The 15,022-nt window shown below is 44.6% G+C and overlaps 1 protein-coding gene across 1 annotated transcript in view; it reads left to right on the top strand.

The window, feature by feature from the left end:
- The first annotated feature begins 3,868 nt into the window (after nt 1–3,868).
- SYT9 (synaptotagmin 9) overlaps nt 3,869–15,022 on the top strand; it is a 139,399-nt gene continuing 128,245 nt past the window's right edge. Inside the window, exon 1 of the mRNA XM_081152952.1 lies at nt 3,869–4,121. Coding sequence (XP_081009078.1) covers nt 3,977–4,121 — 145 coding nt within the window. The 5' untranslated portion in view covers nt 3,869–3,976. The remainder of the gene's footprint in view (nt 4,122–15,022) is intronic.

Below are 15,022 nucleotides of genomic sequence, written 5' to 3' on the forward strand. Positions count from 1 at the left end.
CCTGAGGATGGAGGGCAGTTTGCTGTGGAAGGTGTTGGTTATTTGGAATCTTCTGGCAGCTCTTTCTTTATCTACTTGGATATTTCACAATTCCACAACCACAGTGACACAGTATAGCCAGTTTTGGACTTCACCATCCTCTCTCTTACAGCAGCCAGAGTGACCCCAGCAGTTTCCCAGACCCGTCCCGGGAGAGGCACATTGGCTGCTTTGAAAGGCAGCTCCAGGGACACCAAAATTTTTTTGTTTTTGTTTTAAAGTTCTTGGTGGTGGAGGGTCCTGAGGTCCAGGTTTTTCTCGATCAGCAGAAATCTGACCTCTGCTCTCTCCTCTGGCCTCATTCTGTAAAGATGAACAAATGTGGAACCATGAGTGTCTTCTAAGAAGAGACAGTGGAGCAGTGCCAGGCCTCTGACCTGGAACACTGCCTTCTGTTCCTTTCAGTAGACTTCTTTTATTGGGGTATCTTTTAAATATTGAAGCTAATCAATCTCTACTCTTTAAAGTCAAAGACATTGGAGTTACAACTTTGTAATTGACAATAATAAAACTTGGAAGAAACTGACACAGCCCAGGAAGGAAGACTAAAGCTTTTGAATATCCCAGAACAAGTTGCTACTTGATACAATAACAGATACATGGGCAAAGTGGAACTAACGAATCCAAAATTTGCCTTTATCTTATCGGCGTGCTAATCACTGGGAGATAGCATGGGCTCATGAAAAATAAGTCATGCCTGTTGAATCTTATTTTCATTTGTTAAAGGCAACTATCTGGCAAGGAACTGAATCAAACAAAATGACAATAATACACCGTTCTGCCATTAGGAATTGCAAACCATTTCTGAAGTACTGAATCTGGGTCTTGGGACCAGGAGTGAGGATATGGTCTAAGAGCAGTGTGAAAGACTCATGGGATTCCTTATATTACTTTTCCGTTTTCCAGCTTTATTGAGGAATAATTGGCAAAACTAAATATTTAAAGTGTCTTTTGGCCTACATCTCTCCATTTCCCTCACCCTCGGCCCCTGGCAGCCACTGTTTCTATGAGATCAACATTCCTTTTTTTTGTTTTGTTTTAGATTCCACATATAAATGATACTGGGCAGTGTTTCTTTCTCTCTCTCCCTGGATTCTTTCACTGTTTCACTTAGCATAATGCCCTCCATGTTCATCCATGTTGTTGCAAACACCAGAATTTCCTTCTTTTTATCCCTGTATATGTATAATATGTACATACACACACCACATTTTCTTTATGGTCTGTAAATGGACACATAGGTTGTTTCCATGCTTAGGCTATTGTGAATAATGCTGCAGTGAAATGGGGCGCAGATATTTCTTTGAGGGAGTGGTTTCACTTCAGATAAATACCAAGAAGTAGGGTAGCTGGATCACATGGTAGTTCTAGTTTCAGTTTTTTAAGGGAACTCCATTCTGTTTTCCATTGTACCGATTTCTGTTCCCACCAACAGTGCTCCAGGGTTCCTTTTTATCCACACCCTAGCCAACCACCATTCTGACACCAGAATACCACTTCCACACATTCGGACACATCCTGACTTATCAAAGTAATTGTTTCCTCATTTTTAAAATTATAGTTGGCATACAATATTATGTTTCAGGTGTACGACACAGTGATTATAGATTTATATGCCTTACAATGTGATCACCGCGATAAGTCTAGTAACCATCGGTCACCATTCAAAGGTATTACTACATTACTGACCGTGTTCTCTAGACGTGCGTTATATCCCCACCACTTATTTATTTTATAACTTAGTTTGTACCTCTCATTCCCCTTCGCCTTTTTCACCCATCCCGTCACCCACCCTTTTGGTAACCATCAGTTTGTTCTCTGTATCTATGAGTCTATTTGTTTTGTTTTATTTGTTCATTTGTTGTTTTTGGTTTTTAGATTCCACATATAAGTGAAATATGGTATTTTTCTTTCTCTAACTTATTTCACTCAGCATAATACCCTTTGGGCCCATCCATGTTGTGACACTAATTTCTTACTGTTTTCAGTTCCTCTTCCTAGTCACATCAGTTTTGGCCTTCTACATGCTTGAACACGGCTCCTTCCCGCCGTTACTGCACCAACCCTAGTACCACACTTTCTCTGATTCCCCCTCCACCTCACATGTCTTTCCCTCCTTTCAAGGACTAGTTTCTGCTCTACCTCCTCCCCAGGCTCCCTCTCAGCAGTTTCTCCTCCCCCCTAATTTCTTAGGTACACAGCCTACTTGCCTTTTTACAACTCTCTGGAGTTACCTTTACCTCTACAACTCTGCATTGTCCCTGCTATTCCAATAGAACAGCAATTTTCAAACCGTGTGCTGCAAGGATTTTTAACCAGTCAGGCTTACTGACCTCTTTTCCCTAAGACTGTCAAATAAAAAAATGACAAAAACCATCACAACAATAGCTGTCCCATGTGAATGAATCAAAATTATACCTTTTTTTGGTCAGATCGGAAAAAAATAAAATTTTTTTGGTGTGCTTCAGAATTTTAGTAATTAGTTTATGTGTGCCATGAGATGAAAGGGCTGAAAGTTGCTGCAGTAGAAAGTCCTTCAGGCTCCAGCACCACTCACAGCAGGATTTCAAAGCTTGTCTGCTGGGTGAGCATTCTTTGGCATCCTGAATTACCTTTCTGCACATAATTTGCTATAAGATGTCCCTAGAACATTGCAACCTTATGGCTAAGAATGCCAGTTGTAGAGATTTACTCTAATTGTTTGAGTAGAGCCTGGACACTAGTATGTAAAAGCGAAAAATAATAAAAATTTAAAAATCAAGATTACTTTGCCTACTCATATATGAACTTGGGCAGGTGATATTTTTCTGAGACTCAAGTTTCTCACTGGTAAAACGGGGATAACAGTTATACAGACCTTGTTGGGCTGTCGAGGGAATGAAATGAGATTATGTATCTAAAAGGCTTGTGGCACAGTGCCCGGCACACACACACAAAAGAGCTCAGTACTCCCGTAGTTATTTCTGGGCTTATTGCCTGAAAGGCTGAAGAGGTGAGTGTATGAGAGGTGCCTGTGTTCCCTTTCAGACATCCCAAATCCTGTGATACTCTTCCTTGGTGTGTGCTGGAAATACGTTGGCAATCCTCGGATTTCCAATCAGTTGCCTAGAAAACCAGCCAGGACTACAAAGCTCCAGGTAAGTCCCAGTGTCTTTCTCAGGTGCCATTTATTTGACCTGCGCTTGGGGAATCTTTCCTTTGATGGCGAATCTTGGCCCCAAACCCCATATTTGGGCATCCAGCACCCTTAGGCCGGTGATTTATGGACAGAAGGTGCTTTTCAAGTTTGAAGCCGGCACTCTGTTCTCCAGATCTGGCGGGTGTGGTCCAGACTGCACCTTTCCTGCTAGGCACCCCGAAACGTGCTTTGGCCACCCGCGGCGAGGGGAGGTGGAAGAGGTTGGTTCGCCTGAGGTCGGAGGGGTGCGGTGGCGAGAGCGCCCGGAGCGCGCGCCCGCTCCACACTCTCCAAGCGTGGGCGCGACCGCTCCGAGCGCGAGGTCCGGAGCCGAGTTCGCGCCGCTCCAGGAGCCCGCGAGCGCCCGGGGATCCCCGCTGGCGCCCAACCCGGGACCACCGAGAGCCCACCCTCGGCGCGCACCCCTGACCCCGCCCCGCCCCGGGCGGCCGCGAGGGGCGGGCGGAGCGCTAGGAGCGAGGCGCGCGGGGCTGTGCGGCGCCGCCTCTCCGGGTGCCGGGGGAGGGACGGAGGGGCCGGAAGGGAGAGAGAGAAAGCCCTACCGACCGGCTGCCGAAGAGCTGCATGCAACCGGTGGGAGGCCGGGCCGGCGGCGGCTGGGGCCGGGGCTCGGGCCGTTTCTCGGCGGGTCCCCGGCGGCGAGCGCGGACGGCCCGGAGGCGGCGGCTCTGAGCTGGCAGGCGGAGGGCTGTCTCCCGCGCCCGCCTGCCCGGCGCTGTCCGAGGATGCGGGGGGGCGATGCCCGGGGCCAGGGACGCGCTCTGTCACCAGGCGCTGCAGCTGCTGGCCGAGCTCTGTGCCCGTGGGGCCCTGGAGCACGACAGCTGCCAGGATTTCATCTACCACCTGCGGGACCGCGCCAGACCCCGGCTCCGCGACCCAGGTGAGTGCCGCCTCTGACCTGCGCGACCGCAGGGCCCTGGTCTGGGAGTTGGGGCCGCACCGGGGCCTGAGGCAGAAGAGCGGCGCGGACTGGAGGGAAGAGGCAGGGGGTGCCACCCAGCTAGGGAGGGGATCTGGAGCCGGCGCGCCCGGGCCTGACGCTGGAACCGGCGGGGACCCGGCGGAGGCTCCGCGCGGAGGCCGAGTCCGGGTGGGCTGGGGCGAGGCTGGAGGGACCACGCCCGCCACCTGCGCCGCCGCCGCGCGGGCTCCCGGGCGGCTCCGGAGCTCGAGCTCCGCGCTCGGGCGAGGGGAGGCCGCGGCGGCCTTGGGGCCCTGGGAAGGGGCGCGAGGCCGGAGGAAAACTCTGGGAAGTTGGGAGTTGGGGACGGCCCGGTGCTGCGACTGAACCCCGCTGGGCGCTCCTCGCCCTCGCGCCGAAGCGCCCGTCTCCCTTCCTTGATCTGGGAGAGAAGGGCGGGCGGGGTCCGGCGTTGGGCCGGGGTCCCGGAGCCCCGGGTCCTGGGCAGCTGGGCCTGAACCCGTTCCCTGTGGGTCCCTTCGCGTGCAGGCGGCTCGGGCCTGCCGTCTGGCATGACCAGCTGCCATCGCTGGGCACACCTGGGCCGGTGGGCTCTCTGACCATGGCTTGTGCACCTGCAGATACTCCCAGTGAAAGTTGAGAAGCTCCTAACTTTGGAAAGTTCATTTATTTTGGCATTTGACCAATTAAGGTTGGAGGAGGGAGTTTGGGTGGAGCCTTTTGCTTTCCCCAAGGGCCCTGGGTCTCCCACGTCTGACTTACCCACTACAGGTTAGTGGAAGACACATTCCTTATAAATATTTACTTGAGATTCTACTCATTTGGAGAAATTAGTTTTTTAATATTCTCCCAGTCTAAGTACTAAAAAAAAAAAAGAGTGTATTGTGGTTGGATTGTTAAAGATGGGGTGAAAAATATGGCCTTTCAGGTGATATTCCTGTGTCTGAATGTTGGAAGCGAGCTATTGCTGTGCAAATTATCCAGCATGAATTTACCTCAATTTAAGCCAGTCTGTTATATAAAAATCCACTTACCCAAAAGATAAATTAAAAAATTATTTTATTCATAAAGAGATACACGCTGACTTAACTAGCATTTCCTTGATAGTATATTCAAAATGAGTCTGTAGGGTGAAGAGAACTCATCTGTTAAAAGTTTACAACATATTTTCCCTGCTCAGAGGCTTTTGTTTTTCTATCGAAAGAGAAAGATTGGTTTTCCCATCGCCTGTGGGTACATTAATTAAGTTCAGTGGGTGATCAGTAATGTGTTACGCAAAGTGGAGAACGAAGTCCAGAAATCCTGTTGATTCCAAATGATCCCCTCCCGAGTTCTGATGCCCAGCCTTTGTGGGGCTTGCTGAATGGGCCGGGCGCAGACGGCAGGCTTGACTGAGCGAGCCTCATTTCCTGAACTAGGGGCCCAGGATGATGTCCTAAGAGGGGCACGTTCTGTCCTTCAGCAGCAGGAACAAGAAAATTATTTAACATGCTTCATCCAAAGCAAGTGTTCCTGTTGCTCTGTCCCACTTCCTTGCCCGTGACGGTGCCGCGAGCTCCCACTGTTATCCCCCATAAGCAGCCGTCTTTGGCTTTTGTACAAGAGAAAATGGATGAGGTCTCCTGATGAGTTGCATGTTTAACATCTTTTTTGCCAACTTTATGCCTCTGTTCTTTTTCATCCACGAGCTGGATTCCATGTTCTTAGGTCTCCCTCAGCCGCTGCACTGGGCAGCCCTTGAGAGAGAATCACAGAGAAGGTTGCTTACAAAAGACAGACCTGGTCCCTTGGCTGAGAAACGGCCATAGGTAAGAGTATGCCTTGCTGCTCTTTGAGTTGCTGAAAGCACGGCTCTGGGGTTTTTGGGGCAGGATTGTGGGTTTGTGTCCGAAGGTAGCCTGCTCTTAAGGAACGAGTTGGGGGAATGTAGTACCAGGTGAGAGGAACTGAGGCTGAAGCTGACATCCAAAGTGCACCCTCTCCCCCAGGGCACTGCAGCTCAGGCCAGGATTTTTCTTCACTTCCCTCTTTCCCCTCCTTACCCACATTAATTCTTACATCAGAGGCATTTATAGCCATCCCTCTGAAGCTGTTTGATCGTACAAGCCAAGAGTGGCTTTAATTGAGCCCTAAAAGCAGTGTGGCTGGAGTCCCTGCTCAGCAAACACTGTGAATGGTGCCTCTTCTGCGCTGTGGTATGAACCAGAACCACCATGCACCGCAGTCCCTGGAGGGAGGTGTCTCTCTAAATGCGTGACTGCCTTTCCTATGAAGGAACCCACCTGGGTGCCACACTCCAGCTTTCTCTACCCATTGTCCATCCAGGGCTACCTAGAGGTGGCTAGGTTTTGTCAAGCTCACCTGAGGAACTGGTTTTAAAAAGAGAAAACATATGTCATTCCCTGTGGACAGCAGAGTGGCATTGACTCTATGATGTTTGTTCATTTTGTTAGAGGTGGGATAAGCCTGGCTTACAGACCGCTGGGCATTAGAAAGGAGATTCTTTTGGCGCTCTGATGTGGGAGTATAGCACTTCGTCTTCCTTTGCTTGGTGTTAGGAGATGATTCGATGAAGTGTGATTTTTAAAAAAATGCAGCTAAGTCACAATTGGAACTAGAGTGCCTCACCCAGTCCTTCTACTGTGCCGACTATGGAAAGTAAAATGCTGACCTTTAAGCTAATTGTGAGTACTTTTTTCCATAGAAAGCAATGAGAATGCTTCTGTTAGGTGTCTTTTGGTTGTTTCTTATACAGGGTGGGGCAAAGGTAGGTTTAGGGTTGTGAGTATGCGAAACAGTTTATTCTTGTATTAGTCTTATTTATTAATTATTGCATTATTTTCCATACAAACAGCTGTAAACCTATTTTGACCCCGCCCTGTATTGGCGATGTTGGACATAAATTTGCACATCTCAGAGAATAGCCTTCATGGCCACGGGAAGAGCAAGTGCAAAGGTCCTGAGATAGAAGTGTCCTTAATGGGATTCAAGGAACAGTGAGTTCAAGGGCATCTGCAGCAGAGTGAAAAAGATGGAGAACAGCAAGAAATCTAATCAAGGATTTGAAGGGGGAAGATCATGTAGGGCCTTGTAAACTATTATATGGTCTTTGGGTCTTACTCTGAATGAGATGTGAAACCATCAGAAGGGGTTGAGCAGAGAAGTTGCAATACACTGGCTGCTGTGTGGAAAAAACACTGTAGAAGATCATGGCTGAAGACAGAGGAACTTGTTAGGAGGCTATTGTAGTAATCCTGGCAGAGGAGACAGTGGCTTGGACCAGGGTAGTTTTAATGGAGGCAGTGAGAAGGAATTGGAGTTCGGACACTGCTTGAAAGTACAGCATTAGGAATTGTTGATGGAATGGATGTGAGGAGTGAGAGAAGAGAAGTTAAGGATGACTCCAAAACCTTTTGACTTAAGCATCTCAATTTACTGCATAGGAGAAGTCCTCAGGGGGAGTAGAATTGGAGTGGGGAGGGAAACAGAGAAGTTTCTGTTTTATTTTTTTTAATTGTACTTATTGTGTGATGTCTCTTAGGTAGTTTAATAGTGACCTGAAGCATGTGTTCTTTAATATCATCAACTGGTCTGTACTCATATTTTGTAACTGGGACTTCATTCTCTCTCCTAAAGAGGGCCAGTTGATTATAGGATGACATTTATTGTTATAAAAGGACTCTCCTTGCATGGACTGAATAGCTGTCTTTAACTTCCACTCATTGATCTTGCTTGTACTTTTTGCCGTCAAAAAGAATGTCTCTTCAGGGGGAAAAAAAGGGAATGTATCTTCTCATTACACACCTTTGGCTGTTAGGAAGGAGCTATTTTAACATTTCTCAACCTGTTGTTTCCACATCTGGAAGAGAAAAGAGGAGTGGATCATGGGACTTCTAGGTTTTTACCACATTTTATTATTTTCTTCATAAGTCTTTTCTTCTGTGGGCTGCTAACCATGTCTGTGCCAAGCGTTTTATGTAGGTCACTTAATTTAATCCTCATAACGTCTTCTAAGACCTGGCTGCTCCAAGTGTTTGTCTGTGGACCAGCACCATTGGCAGCATTAGGGAGCTTATTAGAAATGCGACTCTTAGCTCCCTCCCCCCCCCCCCCCCCCCCCACTGCGTGTGATTCTGTGTATTAACAGGAGCCTCGGGTGATTCATAGGGACATTGAAGTTTGAGGGGCATTGCTAAGATTGGTGTATATGAATAAACTAAAGCTCAGAGAGCCAAACTAGCCCAAGGCTATGGGTTCCATTTAAGAAAATAGTTGAGTCAGAGTCAAAGTAGCATCTTAGGTAAGCACATCACATATACTAAGAATGTAGGAATTCTTGTCAATGAAAATTTCCTAGGTATTTTTCATTAGAGCCATCTTTAGACCCACTTTCCCTGTTCTGTACTTCTATATTGGATTTAATCTCTATGTGTAGGTTAAATTCTATGCAGTTTTAAGGATTCAGCTCAGTTTTTGGTTATGCATTTTTGAATTACATGAATTTGAATGATATAAAATATTTGAGTTTTATGAATTATTCAGGATACCAGTTTTCCATTGACATTCTAGCTTTGTATTTCTAGAGATTTGTTTTTCATTTTCTGGTTCACCTGGCCAGAGTGTGAAGCAGAGCCTTACAACACATCACTGATGACTCCTCTTTCTAGGTGGATGTTAACTCTATTCAGGAAAAGCTCATTCTGACCAGTGTTTTCATCATTAGAAACAATTTTGGGAGCTTTGCCAAACAGACAAGAATAAAACAAACAAAAAATTAAAATATTTAATAGAAATCTCTGGGGCTAGGGCCTAGTATCAGTATTTTTTTTAAATATGTATTTTTTTATTGATTTCAGAGAGAGGAAGGGAGAGGGGGAAAGAGAGAGAAAAACATCAATGATGAGAGAGTCATTGATCGGCTGCCTCCTGCATGCCCGCTGCTCTGGAGATCGAGCCCACAACCCGGGCATGTGCCCTGACCAGGAAAAGAACCTTGATCTGGATCACAGGGCGATGCTCGACCGCTGAGCCACACCAGCCGGGCAGTATCAGTATTTTTTTTAGTTCCTCGACTGATTCAAATGTGGAGCGAGGTGGAGGACAACTGTTAAGACCATCAGGTGAAGGATGAATCCACCTGATTCTGCTCAGCTCACATTTCTTTCTTGCAAAACTAGGAAAGATGGTATCAAATGTCAGGGGTTTTGACTGTTACCCTGGTACCGTTACCACCCAAATCAATTGATTCTTAATTTTCTTTTGACATTATTATCCCAAACTTTTCTTTTGTGGACTCTTTAAAAATATCATGAGAATCTATTATGTTCACTCAATTAGGGGAAAAGAGAAGAACATATTGAGAAAACTGTGTCCAACTACTATTTCATTAAAAGGCAATAATGAGGAAATTTTATTAATGTCACATTATATTGAATTAAAGTAAAGTAACTCAATAGAAGATGTACATGTAAAATAATAAATATAGTTTCTAAGGAAAAATTTCCAAAATAATCATCAGGATTAAATATTAGCCTTAATTCATATTTTTCAAAGATAGTCAAAAGAGAATCAATCTGAAAACACTGGATTTTTATGAATAGACATTGATGTGATTATGCACAATGGGATTAATTTTAAAAATTAATGTTAATTGCAATTAGGAAATAGCCTTCTAAGGAATGTGTGGCATATTGGATGCATAATATGTGAAGATCTAATTTGCATTTACTTCAGTGACATTTGGGGGCTTCTTCATAAATATTTTATTTAAACAAGTGTGTTTTCATCTCTGTGGGATTCCTCTACATGGACCAGTGAGTGGTTCAGTCATGGAGTAATTATCAAGAGGAACAAACAAAAGCAAGCTCTGGTAAAGGCTTCACAGGCAGACCAGCTGCCTCTTCTAGAAAAAAACAATCAAAGCACAAACTTTTTGATGTGGGCTAAACTCTCATGGAAAAATTAAATGACACCTCAGGAAAATTACACCGAAATTCTCTCTTCTGTAAAGAGGATAGGCCTTGCTTTCATTGTAACAGCATATTAACGTTTTGTGTTTGTATGTGCACATGTGCTTTCCCATATGTTTGGCTTAAAAAAGTTCATAGTTTCTTAACTGATTTACTTGGAGGCACTAACAAGTCCACATGCTGACGTATTAGAGAAAAGGGAGGAGCTTCGTGAGAGGCGGAGGTGGGAGAGCCGTCTCATTTTTTAAGGGATAAACTGGAGTGTGTATTTCTACATACATAGTGTCCAGGTAAAATACTGGATGACCAGTACAATTTGAATTTCAGAGAAGCAGCAGATAATATTGCATGGGATATACTTATACTAAATAATTATACTTGTCTATCTGAAATTCAAATTGAACCGGGCTTCTTATATTTTTATTTGCTAAATCTGGCAACCTTCTATTAGTACCTATCTCATAATTCATGTGAAATATCATAGTACCTGGCATATAGCAAATGCTCAGTAAGTATTAGCCATTATTCCTATTATTGTTATAATTTTTCCATAATGAACAATTACTGTGCAATTATTGTGATGACAAAATATATTCCAAAGAGTAGACACACCTTTTTAACGTAACTATTTTGGGGGAGGGGATTTCTAGATTCTAATTTTTCTTTAGTATAAATAATATTTTATATTTATAGTATCCTACTGCCTATTGGGAAAATTTCGTAATGATAAATTATCAACAATGGGCTCAAATTGCTTTCCAGTAGATCTATGCCTTTAAGCCCTGCTCCATGCCAGCAGTGAATCCACCAGCATTAGGTGGTATAGCGTGAACTCAAGGTTGCTATTTAACAGGGCATGTGTCTGTTTAACAGGGCATACATATGCCCATTGAATTGTGCTTTTTAAAGTAGCTACCTCATTTCAATTTGTACTTCTTGTTTGCAGAATTGAATATTTTTAATATTTTAAACCTACTCATATTTCCTCTTACATAATTTTTCTGTGTTTATTCTCTATCATGTGCCAATTAATTTTTTTGAGAATCTTAATGTTTTACCAATTGCATTAATTAAAATATATTCTGTTAAATTAGCTCATAGGAGGAGCACTGTACAGTGAATGAATTCAGGTTGTCTGACTATAATCAACCCATTATACTAACTAGACTGCCTTTAAAAATTTTAGCGGTGCTTAAGAAAATAGGGATTCATTGCAACCTTCTTTTTGGGGATGGGGGTTAAGCTTTAACTGAACAATGTTAAGAAGTTAGAGTTTTTCATTTTCCACCCATAATGGCAAAGAGATGAAAACTGACACATTGTAACATTCCTTCCAATGCAAAGTGCTGCCTTTACTTATGTGAAATAGGAAAACAATTTGTTGTTACATAACTTGAATATCTTTTTATCTATGTTTTCTTTCCCTCTTTCCAACCTCCCTTCCTTCCCAGCACTTATGTAGCCTTTACTCTAGCCACACTGATACAATCACTCCTTTCTAATTATAATTAAATTTTTTTTTTTAATGTGTTGAGTGCCTCTTACGTGCCAGGTACTAGGTTAGGCATCAGTAATTCAGAGATACATTAGACATGGTTATTGCCTCTATGGAATTGAGATAAAACAATAATTACAATGAATAAAATAAAGACAAGGAGGGAGATATGTGCTGGATACAGTGCCGGAAAGAGGAGAGAAGTGATTAGCTGACTTGAGCGGGTCTGCAGAGGATTCCTAGAGAAGTTGATTCTTGGGTGGAGCACTTTGCCTGGAATGTGTGGGTGGGAAGGACAGTCCAGGAATTTACAAAGGTCCCAAGACAGAAGAGAGGGGATCTTTGGTAAAAGTAAGTGGAATGCGCGTTGAGACTGTCGAGGGATAAGTCTCTTTCGGGTAAACACTGGTCAGATCATGGAAGTTCTTGGATGCTTTTGTCAAAGTCCCACGGAGGACTTGGGCTAGAGCACTCTGATGCAGAAATCTTGAAAGTACAGTTACTGTGATGAGCCCAAAGGTCCATTCTCAGCAAAGTACTGCAGGAGGTTTCAGGATGGGGAAGTTCTGTGAGTGCGCCCATCTTTCTGGCTCTGCATGGATAGTGAGCAGTGTTCTCCCTGCCCAAGGTAAGGTCCTGATGGACTGGAATCACTGAATGGGGGATTACCTATTTTACATCCCCAATCATGTCCCCTGAAACACAAGTATAATTACCTCATATAGTTGTAAAAACTGCCTTTAGCAAGTTCAGTCGTCTGCTTCAAGCATCTGGGCTCGAGATATAATTTCAGACTATGCCAACAGTGACATCTTGCTTCTTTGCCTGTTTATTTAACAATGAAAAAGCAACATGTTTAGTTGCATCGCAACTACTCAGTGTGTGGATATGCACAGTCTGGCTGTTTCTGATGTTACAGGGCTTGTCACCAGAAAGGGACCCGGCCTGGAGCAGATCTGCCTTGGGCAGACTGGTGGTGTGGGGGTTCTTGACTTCGTGGGGAGTGTGAAATCAAGGGTTTTTGGTTTTGTTTTAAATTGTAAGAGATAACAGCACTAACGTGGTGGGAATGATCTAGCAGAGGGCAAAACTGTATGATGTGGGGAAGGAGAGGAGGATTGCTGGAGCAATATCCTTGAACGAGTATTTGGATATCCTTCCCCGGAGTTCATGGGAGAAGCCCAGTCTGCACGTAAACATTTAGGAACCATCAGCATAAAGATGATATTTCAAGCTGAGAAACTAGATTAGATCACCATCAGGCAAATGAAGATTAAAAAGAAGCCAAACAACTAGTTAGAGGTTAGGGAGATGGGAAGGAGCCAACAAAGGAGACTGAACGGGTGAGCAAGCACAGCAGAGGAGGACCGGGATTACAGTGGCCTGGACCTGAAAAACGTATTCCCGGGGGGAGAGAGGGATCCCTTGTGTGAAATGTGGCTAATAGGTCAAGAACGATGAAGGCTGAGAACCGGCCACTGCGTTTAGCAACACAGAGGTTCACTGTCGACCTTGAACTGAGTGATTTTGGAGAGAGGTGGGTGAGCCGAGTTGGCGAAAGTCTGACCAGAGTCTCTTCAAGAGAGAACAAGAGAAGTTGAAGAAAGAGAATGTACGTTACTTCTTTTTAGTTTTGTTGTGAAGGAAAATAATAATTCAAAAGATGGCTTTTAAAGAAAGTACAAAATAACTGCATGTTGGTATGTTAAGGAGAAGTTAGCAGTGATACAGAGGATTGAACTGCTTGAGTAGGTGGGTTTTTCAAGGAGTCAGCGCCGAGTATACGGGCCCAGGTGGGTAGACACGGTTTGGGGATCTTCCAGAAATTTGTCTTCTGATCGCTCTTCTGTTGTGGGTGAAAAAAGAAGCAACAAGGTCATCAGCTGAAAGTGAGGATGGGGTAGGAGGTGATGGAGGCTTGAAAACAGGAAAGGGTCTGATAGTCCAGGCAATAGAACAGTGAATGGATTAGAGAGGTGGAGTTTTTGCCTGGCAGCATTGAGGGCCCACTTGGAAGCTGGTGATCGTGAATTTAAAGTGATATCCACCACCATGGGCGTGAAATTTTCCTCCACGAAGCTCTGTTTGTGCAAGCATGAAGAGACAGGAGTTTGTGTCTGAGCAGGGTTGTGCTTACGTGTGAGTGACAATGACAGGGTGGCAAAGAGGTGAGGATGGATGGGGAGAGTGGAGAGATTGGAAGGAGTGACTCTGAACTTGCACCCGAGTGAGGACAGTAAAGTGGACGTGTGGGCCGTTAGGGATGGTCAAGAGGTGATAGGGTTGGTGGGTTGTAGGTCCTCCGGGATGGGGTGCTTCCTGAGAATACAGTGAAGAGCAGGGGGCCAGAGATGATGGAGGGGCTGCGGTTGTTGGGTGACCGGGTCTAGGGTATGATCATGGGAGTGAAGCCCTAAGGTAGGATGGAGGACAGGTTACTGAAGGAGAGAAGGAGGACAGATATCCCAGAGTTTTGAAAGTATTGAATTAACCAAAAATTAAGATAAAAGTAGTGTTGGAGAGAGTGGCAAGCCAGACATGGGGTGGGGGTTGACCTGAAGAATAGTAGGTATCTGCGACAAGGCTGGGTAGCTGCGGCTAGAGTGGTGCACTCGGCCAACATGAGATTCAGAGCTGGCGGATCTCAGGGAAAACTCCAGAAGTTGTAGACTGTTAGTATTTATCTAGGCTGAAGTGTTGAAGGAATGCCTTAAGGAAATGGAGTTGGAGAAGAGGGGATAGATATAAAAAATATTCACCAGGAAATAGTCAGTACACTGAAATGAAGTGGCAGGATCCTGATTCCCCAGTTTTTGGCATAAATGCCTAGGGGGATGGTCTGATTTATCAGGTTGACTATAGGAAGTCGAGCATGTTTTGTGGGAAAATAATAAGATTAACTTTGAATGCTTTAAGTTTGAGGACGTGCATGAGATCTGATGCAGATGTCCAGGGAAGTTAACTGCTGGAACCATTGGAAAGAAGTTACTGGAAATCAGAGTGAGAAATGGTTGAATCCCAAGGCCACTTCTAAATCGAAGGACTTTGGGAAGTAATTCTCAATTCCAGCTAGGCATCAGAATCATTTGGGGAATTTCTGAAGGTGTAACTGCTCTCTCCCCAGAATGACTAAATCAGAATCTTCTGTGCTGACATCTACTATATCTTGACACATGAGTCTGGTGTGCAGCCAGGGTTGCAAATGACATGCATTGATGGCCTTTGTGGATTGAAATTACTTTTTACAGCCCCACTGTCAAAATAAATGCTCTAACCATTTGTATAAAACTGTTAAAAAATATGAGGCAAGGAAATTCAAGCACAAAAATGCATTTACTGTCTGTCATTGAGTCTTATTTTCTTACCACAGTGGGAGGTATCTCAAAGTATTAGTA

Source organism: Miniopterus schreibersii (genome assembly GCF_964146895.1).
Source record: "Miniopterus schreibersii genome assembly, chromosome: 12".
In the NCBI taxonomy this organism is placed as follows: domain Eukaryota; kingdom Metazoa; phylum Chordata; class Mammalia; order Chiroptera; family Miniopteridae; genus Miniopterus; species Miniopterus schreibersii.